Below are 17288 nucleotides of genomic sequence, written 5' to 3'. Positions count from 1 at the left end.
GATCTCAGTTTTGCTACGGCTCCTTGATCTAATGCTCAGTTGAATGCTGGCTTGATATCAAGGGCAGTTACTCGTACCTCTCCTTTGGCATTCAACTTGTGTCCATGTTTGGATCAAGGCTGATATGAGGTCTGGAGCTGAGTGGTTTCAGCAGAACCCGAGCTAAACGAACTTAACCCACTGAACTCACCTCTCAGTGCTTCTCCTATTTTTCCAGTCAACTAGTATTGAAGTGAACCACAGATACTTACTGCGCCTGAAAAGACTTCCTTAGACCCAATGAAAAGTTTTACAAAAGCATTTGTACAGAAATAACTGGAACCTGAGAATTACATTGCAAAAAATGGTCCTAATATCTTCTTTGGCTCGGTGTCAATTTTTGTCTGATTACATTCCTGTGAAGTGCCTTGGGACGTTTTACTATATCAAAGGCACTATATAAATTCAAGTTATTGTCATTCATCCATTGCTGCTACATGGACATCCTTTGGCAATAACTGTCCATAAATTAAGGGTCATAGGACAATGTTCCCAATAACAGCAAAATTAAACTGCTGTTTTTAAAGACACGAACACTGCACTTTTCAAAATGGAGCTTTCAAGAAGAACACTGAATGAGTTTAACCGCCACCTCTATCACCCCTTACTGCAACATTTGTTAAAAACTTTGCAATTTGTACAATATTACCTTTACTGCTAAGAAATTCAGTCCACTCTCATTGGCCAAGGCTTTTGCTATCATTGTCTTGGAACATCCAGGAGGCCCATAAAGCAGAATTCCTTTGGGAGGCTGAATCCCCATTCTGGCAAAGGACTCTGGGTGTTTTAGTGGCCACTCAACAGCCTGCTTGAGTTTCAGCTTCACATTTTCCATCCCTCCTATGTCTGACAAGGACACCTAAACAATGAAAAGACATTGATCAATGTTGGATCACCTACTTATCTGAACATTTTGACTTTGCAGGTAACTGCAGGAAATTAAACCACATGTAAAAAAAAAGTCCTTTTTTGTTTTGTAATCTAAAAACCACTACAAAGGAGAATCATACATGATATCAATTGCTCAGGAATAACAAGTCCAAGTTTCATATCAAAGAGACCAATGCGGATCATGGACTGTTAAATCACTTAACGGCTTTGGATTCATTTTTCCTAATAACCAGAGGTCATCTCAGCATAATGTTGAGAAAAACTTGAAGATTATTTGTTATAGGGCACAGCCCCACGGAGAGAACAATGCCTTTCAATTTTTTTCTTCCTCTCCTCAAGGCACTGACTCATGCTTGGGTACAAATGTACCAGTGCCAAGAGCACTCCAATATCTAGTCCAAGTGTTCATTTTTCATCTGCAAGTCTAAAGAGAGTCCAAACTTCTCATCACCCAATAACCAGACACTAGTTTTTCAACAGGGATAATTAGGAAAAGATCAAAAACACAAACCCCAACTTATTTTCCCTTTTCTATTCTGAGGCACACTACATTACCATCACCACCATTGCTACTGTCTACTAACTCAGCACAAAACTGGAATCAAAGCTGGGACTTTTAGACTGTATTGCCTAGTCCTACATGCAGTATTGGTTATCATACCACAGGAAGCCTATTATTGTCTTGACAAAAGCAACAAAGATATTATCTAAATTTCATCTAATTTATGACGAAATGAAAGCAAATTTGTATTGTTCTCATTAGAAAGTGGCCTAATAGAAATTTCAGGGAATTGATGAGGTTGATCCAGATAAACTGTTCACGTTAATGAAAAGTTCAAAAATTAGTGATTATATTTTAAAAATTAGGAATTTGTATTATTCATTAAAGATTAAGCCAGAACTGTTTCACACAAAGGGTTACAGAAATAAAGCATAGCTCACCAGAGAAGGCCATTAAACTAAAAGGAATTGAGACAACTAAATGTTTTTCTAAAGAAAAAGAAGATTGAGGAATAATGCAAGAATATAGGAAGATGGGGTTGAGATCAATCAAAAAAGAGCAGGCTTTTTGGGCCAGGTGGCCATTTCCTGCTCCTAAAATTTCATGTGTTCCTACCATATATTTACCCACAGTGTCTTCAGGGAGTCCAGACAGCACATTCCTCCAATTCCCTTAGTTGCTACAGAACTGAAAAACTGTCAAGACTACAGTCTCAAAATGGAAAGTATTCCATCCACCACATACTAAAGAGATACTGGGCATACTATCAAGGCTGTGAATGCACTTGAGGGATTTGAATGGCAGTGTCATCTGACTCCTAACCTATGACAGTGTCAGCTGAACCCAAAGTGCTCAGTACAGCTTTGAACAAACTCTCAGCTATCCATTATTTGCATAATCTACACCTTCTAGCAGTTGACTCAAGAGTTACTTTGACAGTGACCTGGGAGCAGGTCTCCTCTAGCACATTTGACCATTGCATGTCATGAGGAGACAAAGAGAAATAAGAACAGGAGGTGGGGTGGGAAGAACAAACAATTGTAGCAAACTCACTTATTAACCTACCTTATCAATTATCACATATGTAGCAGGCAGGTCAGAATATTGGCTGTCTTTTGGGAGTCTTACTTTGTCAATATAAAGTGGTCAAGAGTGGTCAGTGATATATCATGATATAGATAGTAAACTTTGAAGTGATGACAAAGAGCATTAAATTAAATAGATTGATGCTTCACAGCTAATGCACAGTCTGAGCTGATGAAGTTTCATTCTGTCAAAAGTTCCAGACGACAACAACATCTCTTTATAACAGTCGCCTTCCCTCATCAGGAAAGGGAACTTATTGCTGATTTTTTTTCTCTCAACATCGCAAAACTTGGAAGGAAAATTATATTTCACTCAAAGTTCATGGCTGTCAAGGAATGTAGCGAGTAAAATCAAAATGACAACAGACACAACAGGAATTGTTAGAAAAAGGCAGCAATAGCTATTAAAACATCCCTATAGCTCAAAACACAGAAGTTTTATGTAATTTTTTTTAAAAATGTGCAACAGAAATAGAAGAAAATAAGCATATGACAGTGTCATCTGACTCCTAACCTAAAAAAGAAAATGCTTGTTAGTACTAACATTTATCTAGAATCACTTAAAATTTGGAACACTAAATATAATCACATCAAAAACATAAGAATCTTTTGACAGATTGAGGCTTCATCAGAAGGGAAGAGTGGAAGGCAGTGTAAGTAACTCAGATTCCAAAACCCCATACAGCCCTTAAACCACCATTCTTCTCCAATGAAGAAACAATTACGCTTCCTTTTACCTTCCCAAACCTGCAGACATTCTGCTGGATGATCCTGACTGGGGTAATTACTGTACTTCATGCTCACTGTGGTATCTTTGTCACACTATTGTTTCACTTACAGTAATTACAGCCAATAAGTTTGCCAGCAGCTTTCATGAAATACTCTTCATTGATTCAAGTACTAATCAAGGCAATTATTTAGGAACATGCGTCATAATTGAAGTTGTGTTAAATACCACTCTCCAAATACTCAATCCCCGTCTCACATTTCTGAGTTCAGAACTCTCTCATGAGTGCAGTGCTCACATGCATTAGCAATACTATAAGTTACTACAGCAGAGGAACAGGAGTACTGAGAAGGATAGAGAAAGCTGTTTAGAAAATCCACCAGTTGAAAAACAATTACTTGGCTTTGAGTGTGTCAGTTCCCTTTCACTAGAGTTGCCCTCACCAACAGCCAGCGCTGCTCAATGTACAATTGCTTTGAAGAAATGCTGGATACACTCCTACTGAGAAGTAGGTATAACCAGTTTTTAGCCCATCACTGGATTCTTCTATGTCCTTGGTGTGGTGGGCAAGCACTCTGAAATAAGAGCATGAACGCATAATACTGGATCACAAAGGATACTATTCCCTCAACATGAAGCATGAAGGTGACTGTCAACTTCTTTGGCTCCAGTCACAGATCCTTTATTGTGACGCAGTCAATCTTGCCAATGTTCTTTCAACAAAGAGACTGAATGGCTCCTTGGGAACCATAACTATGGCCTTAAGATCTGGCTCTTAATACCTTGGTGCCACCCCAAAACACCACAGGAGCACAAATACAATAAGGCATGTTGTGTTCACAAAACACAATTAAAATAAATTTCAACATCCTGAAACAAAACTTCTGTTGCTTTGATCGCTCTGGAGGTACATGCCAGTATGCACCTCAAGATCTGTGAGATTTTTTCCTGTGTGTTACAAGAAGCTCAATATCAGTATCCACTTTATTGACTATAACTGGGTCACAGGACACTGAAATAGCTTTGCAAATTCCATTAAGAATCAAGTCACTCTACTGGCCTATGCAAACATGCAACATAATCTCCAGATGCATTCAGTGAGTAATAAAGATGTGATTTTATATGAATTTTATTCAACAATAGAAAGTGAGCTGTACAGATTAGTCATATCTGTGGAATAAAAATAGTTTCAAACTGACAATCATTCAGATCCTGTTTATGCAACACATGTAATCAATTTCCCTTTGTTACAGGAGCAATTTCTTTTTGTTACAGCTATGTGAAAACATAGTTGGGATTCCATTGCAACTGAGCTGCTGGACCAACTTTGGCAGAGGTTTATATTTGGTTAAGTAATATAATGCCTTGCACTCCTCTGTGCAAGACATCATGCAGATGCTCAGAGAGGAGCAGCAGCTAGAAAGATATAGAACAGACATCTAAATGTAACTCAGTGCCACCCATTTACTGCCCCACATATAACTCAATGCCAGTCATCTATTACCCTATATATAAAACTCAATGTCACCCGATTAATATCCTGCATGTAATTCAATGCCATCCATCTACTATCTTACTGGCAGCACTGAGTATACGTAACTCAGTGTCACCTGTGTATCCTGACTGTGAATCACATGCAAGATAACTATTAGTTTCTATATAATTTACTACAGAATAGAAATGTAAAATTCATAGCAGTTTGAATAATACATTTAGCACCTTGAACAACAACAACAAACCACATATATTCATTTCTTTCATTCAAGAGACAAGTCAACTTTAAGCACCAAAATCAATGTTGAAATTTAGTTCAAAGCAGTATATCAATAACACTCCTGCATCCAGCACACATCACATCGAGTTTCATTGCAAGTTTGTCACACGTCCATAGGGCAAAAAATTACGATTAGTTCAAATAAACACTGCCTGTTAACTCTAATTGGCTCAAATATGCCACTGCCTAAATGTGAATCAAAATGCAGTTCCATTCACTAAACAGGTTAAAAAAGCTATGCATCAATCCATCATCATGAGCAACCACCACAAAACAAACTAATCAATTTGCTCATTTTTCCACCATCCATAAACCAACAAGTCCCACAGAAACAGCAAATCAAATCCCTCAAAAAATGTTTGTAGTTTGACCCAGATGAGAATATAAATAACAGGGCCTTTGACTCAAGCTGTAGTCCTTGTTTGGAACTTCAATTCTTGGGTTACACGTTATCGTGTTTTTTGTTGTGCCTTAAAACCTATACATGCACAACCTGAGGCCTGATCTTCTGCCCATACAGTCATCATCCCCTCCTCAAAAAAAACCTCTGCCCTTGCAAACTACCGCCCCATCTCCAACCTAGCTTTCCTCTACAAAGTACTTGAATGTATTTTCACCTCCCAAATCCCTGCCTATCTTTCCCACCAGTATATTTTGAATCTCTCCAATCAGGTTTCCACTCCTGGCACAGCAATGAAACAGCTCTCATCAAAGTCACAAATGACATCCACTGTGACTGTGATATATTATCCCTGTTAGTCATTCCCAACGTCCAGATAACCTTTGACACGTTCGACCACACTATCTTCCTCCAATGCCACTCCTCTGTTGTCCAGCTGAATGGGACTACTTTCGCTTGGTTCCACTCTTAACCTATCTAATCATAGACAGAGTATCTTCAAAAATGGCTTTTCCCCCGGCCCCCGCACTATTATCTCTGGAGTCCCCCAAGAATCTCTCTCATCTACATGCTGTCCGTTGGCAACATCATCGGAACACACGGGGTCAGCTTGCACACATACGCTGACGACATCCAGCTCTGCCTCTCCACCAGCTGTCTCAATCCCTCAACCGCCTCTGTTGTCAGACTGCTTGTCCAACATTCCGTCATGGTTGAGCCGCAATTCCTCCAGTTGAACACTGGGAAGATTGAAGACACAAACTCTGCACCAGTTCCATCACCCTGCCCAGCCACTATCCCAGATTGAACCAGCCCCCAACTGGAATACTGCATTCAGGTTTGTGCACCGAACCTCAGGAAAGATATATTCACCTTGTAAGGGGTACAGTGCAGATTCACCAGAATTATACCAGGGCTTAAAAGGTTAAATTATGAGGACAGGTTGCATAAACTTGGCTTTTATTCCCTTGAGTTTAGACGGTTGAGATCTAATGAAGGTATTTAAAATGATAAAGGGATTCAATAGGGAAGATGCAGAAAAACTATTTTCTCTGGTGGGGGAAAAACAGAACAAGAGGACATAATCTTAAAATGAGAGCCACTGAGGAATGAAATAAGAAAGCACGTTTTCACACAAAGGGTAGTGGAAAAAAAAGAACTCATTCCCCAAAAGACTGTGGATGCTAGGTTAATTGAAATTTTCCAGACTGAGATTGATGACATCTTTGCCTTACAAAAATCTAAGAGATAAGGAACAAAGACAGGTAAATGGAGTTGAGGTAATCAGCCATGATCTAATTTAATGCCAGAACAGCCGAGGGTCTGAATGGCCTACTCCTGTCCCTATGTATCAGTCTTCATCCATCACTCTCCTCCACTCTTCCTTTCCCCCCAACTTTCCTGCCTCCTCCTCTCCCCTCCTCTTCCCCTGCTCCTTTTCCTGTCACTCTCCCCCGTTGATCCAAGGGAGGTTTTTGTATACAAGATGTACTTGGAAATTAAAATACCTTCACTATAAATTCTAATAGTCAATAAAAGTCATAGAATCATAGAAATTTACAGGACAGAAGGAGGCCGTTCGGCCCATTGTGTCTGTGCCAGTCGAAAAAGAGATATCCAGCCTAATCCTACTTTCCAGCTCTTGGTCCATAGCCTTCATTTTAAATGTGAAGAGGGTTTCTGCCTCTATCACCCTTTCAGGCAGTGAATTCCAGACCCCCACCACCCTCTGGGTGAAAATAATTCTCCTCATCTCCCCTCTAATCCTTCCACCAATTACTTTAAATCTATGCCCCATGGTCACTGACCCTTCTGCTAAGGGAAATAGGTCCTTCCTATCCATTCTATCTAGTCCCGTCATAATTTTATACATCTCAATTAAATCTCCCCTCCGCCTCCTCTGTTCCAAAGAGAACAACCCCACCCTATCCAATCTTTCCTCATAGCTAAAATTCTCCAGTCCTGGCAACATCTTCGTAAATCTCCTCTGTACCCTCTATCGTGCAATCACATCTTTCCTGTAATGTGTGGTGACCAGAAATGTACGCAGTACTGAAGCTGCGGTTTAGCCAATGTTTTATACAGTTTTAGCATAACCTCCCTGCTCTTATATTCTATGCCTCGGCTAATAAAGGAAAGTATCCCGTATGCCTTTTTAACCATCTTATCTACCTGTCCTGCTACCTTCAAGGATGTGTGGACATACACTCCTAGGTCCCTCTGTTCCTGTACACCTCCCAGTATCCTCCCATTTATTGTGTATTCGCTTGCCTTGTTTGCCCCCACCAAATGCATTACCTCACACTTCTCCGGATTGAATTCCATTTGCCACTTTTTTGCCCACCTGACCAGTCCATTGATATCTTCCTGCAGTCTACAGTTTTCCTCCTCACTATCAACCACACAGCCAATTTTTGTATCATTTGCAAACTTCTCGATCATGCCCCCTACATTTAAGTCTAAATCATTGATATATACCACAAAAAGCAAGGGACCTAGTACTGAGCCCTGCGGAACCCCACTGGAACCAACCTTCCAGTCACAAAAACACCCGTCAACTATTATTCTTTGCTTCCTGCCACTGAGCCAATTTTGGATCCAATTTGCCACTTTCCCTTGGATCCTAAGGGCATTTACTTTTCTGACAAGTCTGCCATGTGGGACCTTGTCAAAAGCCTTACTAAAATCCATGTAAACTACATCAAACGTGCTACCCTCATCGACCCTCCTTGTCACGTTAAAATGGCTTCCATTTAAAAAAAAGAATTTTGAGCTACAAGCCGCACTGGTATTCCAATAGGTGTACATAAACCATTATCTCATCTATCGAGTGAATTTACATGCATCAGCCAGTTCAGGGTTCAATGCTCTGCAGCACACTTACTACACAGTCCACGAAACCAAATTCCAGACACACCAGAATAGGAATCAATATTGAGCAAACACAGTTCAAAAAAAATGAAATTCCCTAAATGTTTTGCGCATTTAAGCAAAACACTATAAAAGTGTCTACTTGGAGCAAACTAAAAATGAAAACAATGCAAGCATTATTTTATTAAAAATAGCCTAAAATCATAGAACAACTTACTTTCCAATGTAAAAGTTACACAAAACGACAGCCTTTACGATAAATCACAAGACTAACATTTGTTTCCTCCTTCCTATTTTGGAGGTACTGTATTTAAAATATACATGCTCTTTCTACGATAACATAGGAGTTTCCTCCCAAAACTAAGCCATTTGTTTCTTCTTTGGCAAGTGAGCCTGGAAGCTGAAAGTTACACTCTGCAACATGTAAACATATCCAGGCATTATTTCTCTGTTGTAGTAATAACTTACTTTTGGCACATCAATAGTCACCTCCCTCATGGCACTAGGCCTGACATCATTCATCGCTTGCAGGAAGTCATTAAATGTTATCTTCACTGACCCGGCCACCTTACTGTCTGAAGGGTTGATACATTCTCCAAGTGCCCGACGCAAAGCATGCAAACCTGTCAGAAAGAAAAGCATTTTTGTGGGTCACCCATTTTGTCTGGGATTTGCTGAACAATACATTTCTCCATACAAATTAGTCTTAAGTTAATTCTAATGCATCTGCTACAATATTTCTTCAAACTTTGCAAAATAATTTTTAAAATACATTGAATAACTTGCATATCACTGAGATCTACTTCAAACCATTAAAAAGTAGTTATGTTCAATGCAAACACTTAAGTAATTACTGCATAACACACCAACTGAATGAAAATCAGTAATTATTCAAATAGTGTGTTCATCAATAGCATTACTTTAACAAGAACAGCATGGAGTGGTAGGTCACAGGCATGTATGTGCGATTCAAACAGAAGTTACCAATCTTAACTGTGACACCAAGCAGTGGAGTTGAGTGGAGAGTTGGCATGTCCCTTCAGAAAGGAAGTAAAGGACAGCTGGGTAGCGTAGTGGGTTAGACACTGCCCTTTCACTTCTGTGGCTTTGGCTCAAATCCAACCAGACTGATGAGATGAAAGTCTCTTTTGTCTGGCTGTAAGGATCTGATGTGAAATGAGTCTGGACAGTTACAATCCAGTTCCTAGTCTGTATGGACCGACAGTACAAAACTGTCACTAATTGGCAATGTAACTCAGACAGGTGTAAACACACTTTGTATAGGAAATGGGTAACATGCCACATTGCTGCAGTAGGGGGTGAACTTCTGAGATTGGATCTCGCATATTGCTGGGGAAGAGAAAAGAGAGCTCTACTCTGTATTTGACTATAACTGACTCGAGTGTGCTAGGTGCCTGAAATGGGAAGAGTTCCATTTCCCAGCACTAACACCCCATACTTTGATGAGTACATTATTTTTATAAAAGGAAGTAAAACACTGAAGGAAATTCGCCCATACGCCGCTCATATGCATCTCTTAGTATCCAGTGCTAGAGCTGCAGAAGCAAAGACCTACACTTTCAGCTGTGGGTGATATGTGGTGCAGGCAGATCATCAGGGAAATAGAGGGGGTGGGGGGAAAAAGATGTAGATACACACTTTGAAAAATAATCAGTAGTCTGTGCTGAGTTAGACTGATCGCAGCTGGAGCAATGGTAAGGGGATTGCAGTTGGCCTCAACACACCTGGGCTAGGGGGGGAAAAAAAAAAATCAGCCTAATCCCACTTCGTGACCCCTATTGGAAAGTGAACATGTGGGCATCAAGTAAAGGTAGGATCAGGTTTGGCTGTGATGCTGGCCCCTCCCATCCATGCCTGCCAATGATACCTAGACTCAGTGCTTCTGAAGGGATCGAAGACGCTGGCAGCTATGGTATCTTCAGAAGAGGGGAAGAATTTTTTTTTTAAAAAAAGGACAAACACACTTTTAGGACTTTAGAAATTATACTCTATTACTGAACATTTTGTTTATTTCCATATTTTTCCACATCAGTTAATGGTTTCAGTAGAATATTTGGGGCTGGAATTTGCTGAAAAAATAACGCGTGTGAACGACGCACACCATTATTAATGTGCAAATCAGCCAGCAACTTGTGACGAGGAAGAGGTGCCCCGTGAATTGCGAATTGCCACAAATTTCTGGATGATTTGCGCCGCTCCGCCATTAGCCTCGCGAAAACATCATCTCGCCCTTAACCTCCCCAGGAGTTTCATGACATTGCTGCATTTGCCATTAATCTCACCACAGAAAGAAAAGTCTAGTAATTAATAGCATAGGTACCCTTTTAACGATGTGATAATTGTTAATGACTGCCAATCAACCGCTCTGGCCCAGAAAGTGAACAATTTAAACTGTGGAGTCTCATTCCTTCAGGTAGTGAATTGTTGTTGGAGATTTTAAAAATGTCAAATTTTTAATTTAAATTTTTTTCCCCTCTCTTTTCTCTCGCTCTCTTAGAATCATAGAATCATCAAATCATCAAATCTTACAGCACAGGAGGAGGCCATTCAGCCCATCGTGCCTATGCCGGCTCATTGAAACAGCTATCCAATTAGTCACAATACTCTGCTCTTTCCCCATAGTCCTGCAATTTTCTTCCCTTCAAGTATTTATCCAATTCTCTTTTGAAAGTTATGATTGAATCTGCTTCCACCACCCTTTCAGGCAGTGCATTCCAGATCTTAACTTGATACGTAAAAAAAATTCACCTCATCTCACCCCTTAAATCTGTGTCCTCTGGTTACCTACCCTTCTGCCACAAGAAATAGTCTCTCCTCATTTACTCTATCAAAACCCTTCATGATCTTGAGCACCTCAATTAAATCTCCCCTTAATCTTCTCTGCTCTAAGGAGAACAATCCCACCTTCTCTAGTCTCTCCACGTAACTGAAGTACCCCATCCCTGGTACCATTCTAGTAAATCTCCTCTGCACCCTCTCCAAGGCCTTGATATTCTTCCTAAAGTGTGGTGCCCAGAATTGGACACATTACACAATTGAGGCCTAACCAGTGATTTATAGAGGTTTAGCATAACTTCCTTGCTTTTATACTTTATGCCTCTATTTATAAAGTCAAGGATCCCATATGCTTTTTGAAAAGTTTTATCAACTTGTCCTGCCACCTTCTTAAATTTCTGTATGTAAACCCCCAGGTCTCTCTGTTCCTGCACCCTCTTTAAAACTGTTCCATTTAGTTTATATTGCCTCTCCTCATTCTTCCTTCCAAAATGCATCACTTCACACTTAGAATCATAGAATCATAAACGTTTACAACATGGAAACAGGCCCTTCGGCCCAACATGTCCATGTCGCCCAGTTTATACCAATTGCCTGCACTTGGCCCATATCCCTCTATACCCATCTTACCCATGTAACTGTCCAAATGCTTTTTAAAAGACAAAATTGCCTCTGGCAGCTCGTTCCAGACACTCACCACCCTTTGAGTGAAAAAATTGCCCCTCTGGACCCTTGTATATCTCTCCCCTCACCTTAAATCTATGCCCCCTTGTTATAGACTCCTCTACCTTTGGGAAAAGATTTTGACTATCTAACTTATCTATGCCCCTCATTATTTTATAGACTTCTGTAAGATCACCCCTAAACCTCCTACTCTCCAGGGAAGAAAGTCTCAGTCTATCCAACCTCTCCCTATAAGTCAAACCATCATGTCCCGGTAGCATCCTAGTAAATCTTTTCTGCACTCTTTCTAGTTTAATAATATCCTTTCTATAATAGGGTGACCAGAACTGTACACAGTATTCCAAGTGTGGCCTTACCAATGTCTTGTACAACTTCAACAAGACATCCCAACTCCTGTATTCAATGTTCTGACCAATGAAACCAAGCATGCTGAATGCCTTCTTCACCACCCTATCCACCTGTGACTCCACTTTCAAGGAGCTATGAACCTGTACTCCTAGATCTCTTTGTTCTATAACTCTCCCCAACGCGCTACCATTAACGGAGTAGGTCCTGGCCCGATTCGATCTACCAAAATGCATCACCTCACATTTATCTAAATTAAACTCCATCTGCCATTCATCAGCCCACTGGCCCAATTTATCAAGACCCCACTGCAATCCTAGATAACCTTCTTCACTGTCCACAATGCCACCAATCTTGGTGTCATCTGCAAACTTACTAACCATGCCTCCTAAATTCTCATCCAAATCATTAATATAAATAACAAATAACAGCGGACCCAGCACCGATCCCTGAGGCACACCGCTGGTCACAGGCCTCCAGTTTGAAAAACAACCCTCTACAACCACCCTCTGTCTTCTGTCGTCAATCCAATTTTGTATCCAATTGGCTACTTCACCTTGGATCCCGTGAGATTTAACCTTATGTAACAACCTACCATGCGGTACCTTGTCAAAGGCTTTGCTAAAGTCCATGTAGACCACGTCTACTGCACAGCCCTCATCTATCTTCTTGGTTACCCCTTCAAAAAACTCAATCAAATTCGTGAGACATGATTTTCCACTCACAAAACCATTCTGACTGTTCCTAATCAGTCCCTGCCTCTCCAAATGCCTGTAGATCCTGTCCCTCAGAATACCCTCTAACAACTTACCCACTACAGATGTCAGGCTCACCGGTCTGTTGTTCCCAGGCTTTTCCCTGCCGCCCTTCTTAAACAAAGGCACAACATTTGCTACCCTCCAATCTTCAGGCACCTCACCTGTAGCGGTGGATGATTCAAATATCTCTGCTAGGGGACCCGCAATTTCCTCCCTAACCTCCCATATCGTCCTGGGATACATTTCATCAGGTCCCGGAGATTTATCTACCTTGATGCGCGTTAAGACTTCCAGCACCTCCCTCTCTGTAATATGTACACTCCTCAAGACATCACTATTTATTTCCCCAAGTTCCCTAACATCCATGCCTTTCTCAACCGTAAATACCGATGTGAAATATTCATTTAGGATCTCACCCATCTCTTGTGGTTCCGCACATAGATGACCTTGTTGATCCTTAAGAGGCCCTACTCTCTCCCTAGTTACTCTTTTGCCCTTTATGTATTTGTAGAAGCTCTTTGGATTCTCCTTTGCCTTATCTGCCAAAGCAATCTCATGTCCCCTTTTTGCCCTCCTGATTTCTCTCTTAACTCTACTCCGGCAATCTCTATACTCTTCAAGGGATCCACTTGATCCCAGCTGCCTATGCATGTCATATGCCTCCTTCTTCTTTTTGACCAGGGCCTCAATCTCCCGAGTCATCCAAGGTTCCCTCCTTCTACCAGCCTTGCCCTTCACTTTATAAGGAATGTGCTTACCCTGAACCCTGGTTAACACACTTTTGAAAGCCTCCCACTTACCAGACATCCCTTTGCTTGCCAACAGACTCTCCCAATCAACTTCTGAAAGTTCCTGTCTGATACCATCAAAATTGGCCTTTCCCCAATTTAGAATTTTAACTTTTGGGCCAGACCTATCATTCTCCATAGCTATCTTAAAACTAATGGAATTATGATCACTGGTCCCAAAGTGATCCCTCACTAACACTTCTGTCACCTGCCCTTCCTTATTTCCCAAGAGGTCAAGTTTTGCCCCCTCTCAAGTCGGGCCATCCACATACTGAATGAGAAATTCCTCCTGAATACACTCAACAAATTTCTCTCCATCCAAGCCCCTACTTCTCTGCATTAAATTTAATCTACCATGTGTCTTCCCATTTCACCAGTCTGTCTATGTCCTCCTGAAGTCTGCTCCCATCCTCCTCACTGTTTAGTACTTTTCCGAGTTTGGTGTCATCTGCAAATTTTGAAATTATGCTCTATATACCCTAGTCAATGTCATTAATATATATCAAAAAGAGAGGTAGTCCTAATACCGACGCCTGGGGAACATCACTGTATACTTCCCTCCAATATGAGAAACAACCGTTCACCACTACTCTCTGCTTTCTGTCCCTTAGCCAACTTTGTATCCACGCTGCCACTGCCCCTTTAATCCAATTGGCTTCAATTTTGTTAACAAGTCTGTTATGTGGTACTTTAACAAATGCCTTTTGCAAGTCCATATACACAACATTGAATGCACTGCCTTCTTTATCAAAGAACTCAATCAAATTAGTCGAATACAATTTGCCTTTAACAAATCCATGCTGGCTGACATTTATTAACCCACGTGTTTCCAAGTGACAGTTAATTTTTTTTTGGATTACGGTCTCTAAATATTTCCCCACCACCGCTGTAGTTACCTGGTTTATCCCTGTCCCCTTTTTTGAACAGAGGTGTAACATTTGCAACCCTCCAGTCCTCTGGTACCACTCCCATATCTAAGGAGGACTGGAAGATTGTGACCAAAGCCCCCGCAATTACGACTCTCACTTCCTTCAGCAACCTAGGATGCGTTCCATCCGGACCGGGTGACTTTTCTACTTTGGGTGCTGCTAACCTTTTACATACCTCTGTATCTATTTTTATGCTGTCAAATTTCTCTACTACCTCCCCCTTTACTGTGACATTGGCAGCATCCTGTTCTTTTGTGAAGACACACGTAAAATTCAGTGCCTCAGCCAGGGCCTCTGCCTCCATAAGATCTCCTCTTTGGTCCATAATCGGCCCCACCCTTTCTTTGACTATCCTTTTACTATTTATATATTTATAAAAGACTTTAGTGCTCCCTTTTATGTTACCAGCTAATATGTTCTCATACACTCTCTTTGCCCCTCGTATTTCCTTTTTCAGTTCTCCTCTGCACTTCCTGTATTCAGCTTGGTTCTCTACTGCATTATGAACCTGACATTTATTATAAGCCTTCTTTTTCTGTTTCATTTTAATCTCTATATCTTTTGTCATCCAGGGAGCTCTAGACTTGGATGCCGTTCCTTTCCCCCTCGTGGGAATGTGTCTAGTCTGTACCTGAACTATCTCCTCTTTGAAAGCCTCCGATTGCTTATTTACTGTTTTACCTGCCAATCTTTGATTCCAATCCACCAGGGCCAGACCCTTCTTCAACTCACCAAAATTAGCCCTCCTCCAGTTGAGTACTTTTACATTTGATTGCCCCTTGTTCTTTTCCATTAATACTCGAAACCTAATGATATTGTGATCATTGTTTCCCAAATACTCTCCCACTGAAACATGCTCCATTTGCCCCACTTCATTCCCCAGAACTAGATCCAGCACTGCTTCCTTCCTTGTTCGGCTGGAAATATACTGATTAATAATGCTCTCCTGTATACATTTCTGGAGTTCCTCCCCCTCTTTGCCCTTTACACTGTTGGTTTCCCAGTCTATATTAGGATAATTGAAGTCCCCCATTATCACTCTATTGTTCTTGCATCTTTCTGAAATTTGCTTACAAATCTCCTTCCCACTATTTGGTGGCCTGTAATATACACCCAGGTTATGATATAACGGCAGTAACTGAGACTTGGCTCAAACAAGGAGAGGAATGGGAACTTAATATTCCTGGCTACAATTTATTCAGGAAAAATAGTGAAGGAAAAAAAGTAAAAGCTCCTCTTCTGTTCCTTAACTCTACCAAATAGATTCTGTCTCACACCCGTCAAGCATATCATCCCTTTCCAGGGCTGCAATAGTATCTTTGATCAAAACCCCCTCCCTTTTCTTCCTTCACTATTTTTCCTAAATAAATTGTAGCCAGGAATATTAAGTTCCCATTCCTCCCTTTACTTGAGCCAGGTCTCAGTTACTGCCGTTATATCATAGCGAGAGACTGGAAAGTACTGCAGTACAAAGGGATCTGGGGGTCCTAGTGCAAGAAAATCAAAAAGTTGGTATGCAGGTGCAGCAGGTGATCAAGAAAGCCAACGGAATGTTGGCTTTTATTGCTAGGGGGATAGAATATAAAAACAGGGAGGTATTGCTGCAGTTATATAAGTTATTGGTGAGACCGCACCTGGAATACTGTATACAGTTTTGGTCTCCATACTTAAGAAAAGACATACTTGCTCTCGAGGCAGTACAAAGAAGGTTCACTCGGTTAATCCCGGGGATGAGGGGGTGGACATATGAGGAGAGGTTGAGTAGATTGGGACTCTACTCATTGGAGTTCAGAAGAATGAGAGGCGATCTTATTGAAACATATAAGATTGTGAAGGGGCTTGATCGGGTGGATGCGGTAAGGATGTTCCCAAGGATGGGTGAAACTAGAACTAGGGGGCATAATCTTAGAATAAGGGGCTGCTCTTTCAAAACTGAGATGAGGAGAAACTTCTTCACTCAGGGTGGTAGGTCTGTGGAATTTGGTGCCCCAGGAAGCTGTGGAAGCTACATCATTAAATAAATTTAAAACAGAGATAAACCGTTTTCTAGAAGTGAAGGGAATTAGGGGTTATGGGGAGCGGGCAGGAAATTGGACATGAAGCTGAGTTCGGATCGGTCAATGCCCTGTGGGTGGCGGAGCGGGCCCAGGGGCTGAGTGGCCGGGTCTTGCTCCTACTTCTTGTGTTCTTTAGATTTGTGGTTGGGATCAGATCAGCCATGATCATATTGAACGGCGGAGCAGGCTCGAGGGGCCGATTGGCCTACTCCTGCTCCTATTTCTTATGTTCTTATGTTCTTATAACCCATGTGGCAACTTGTACCTGCAGCTCACCAACCTTATTTGCTAAACTCCAAACATTTAAGCACGTGCACTCCAAACCCACCTTAGTCTGTCTTGTATTTCTCCCCTGTCTGATCCCTCCTATTTTGGAACTACTCTGCTCTAATGCTGTTTGTATCTTCCAGTCCTCTGTGCATCCTGTTTCGCCTTTCTGATACTTCATCCTGGTTCCCCACACCCTGCCAATCCAATCTTTCTTTCCCTCTCTTTATTTTTCTTTCTGTACCTGATTTGACATTGAATTCACCCATTGTAATTCACCCTCCTTCTCAGTCCTTCCTCTGTTTATTTCTCATTCCTTAAATCTCATTGGTTAAGGAGATAGACCGTTGTTCCCACCGTTCACTTAGGTCCCAG

The 17288-nt window shown here is 41.2% G+C and overlaps 1 protein-coding gene across 11 annotated transcripts in view; it reads right to left on the bottom strand.

The window, feature by feature from the left end:
• afg2a (AFG2 AAA ATPase homolog A) overlaps positions 1-17288 on the bottom strand; it is a 553942-nt gene that overhangs the window by 461738 nt on the left and 74916 nt on the right. For all 11 annotated transcript variants that reach the window (XM_067993427.1, XM_067993439.1, XM_067993450.1 and 8 more), the window contains exons 10-11: positions 8758-8912; positions 689-898 (exon numbers count right to left, since the gene is read on the bottom strand). In XM_067993427.1, the coding sequence (XP_067849528.1) occupies positions 689-898; positions 8758-8912 (365 nt within the window). The remainder of the gene's footprint in view (positions 1-688; positions 899-8757; positions 8913-17288) is intronic.

The sequence above is a fragment of the Heptranchias perlo genome, chromosome 1, assembly GCF_035084215.1.
Source record: "Heptranchias perlo isolate sHepPer1 chromosome 1, sHepPer1.hap1, whole genome shotgun sequence".
NCBI classification, from domain to species: Eukaryota; Metazoa; Chordata; class Chondrichthyes; order Hexanchiformes; family Hexanchidae; genus Heptranchias; species Heptranchias perlo.
Note: the sequence above shows the minus strand (reverse complement) of the source record. Positions and strands in the feature narration are given on the sequence as shown.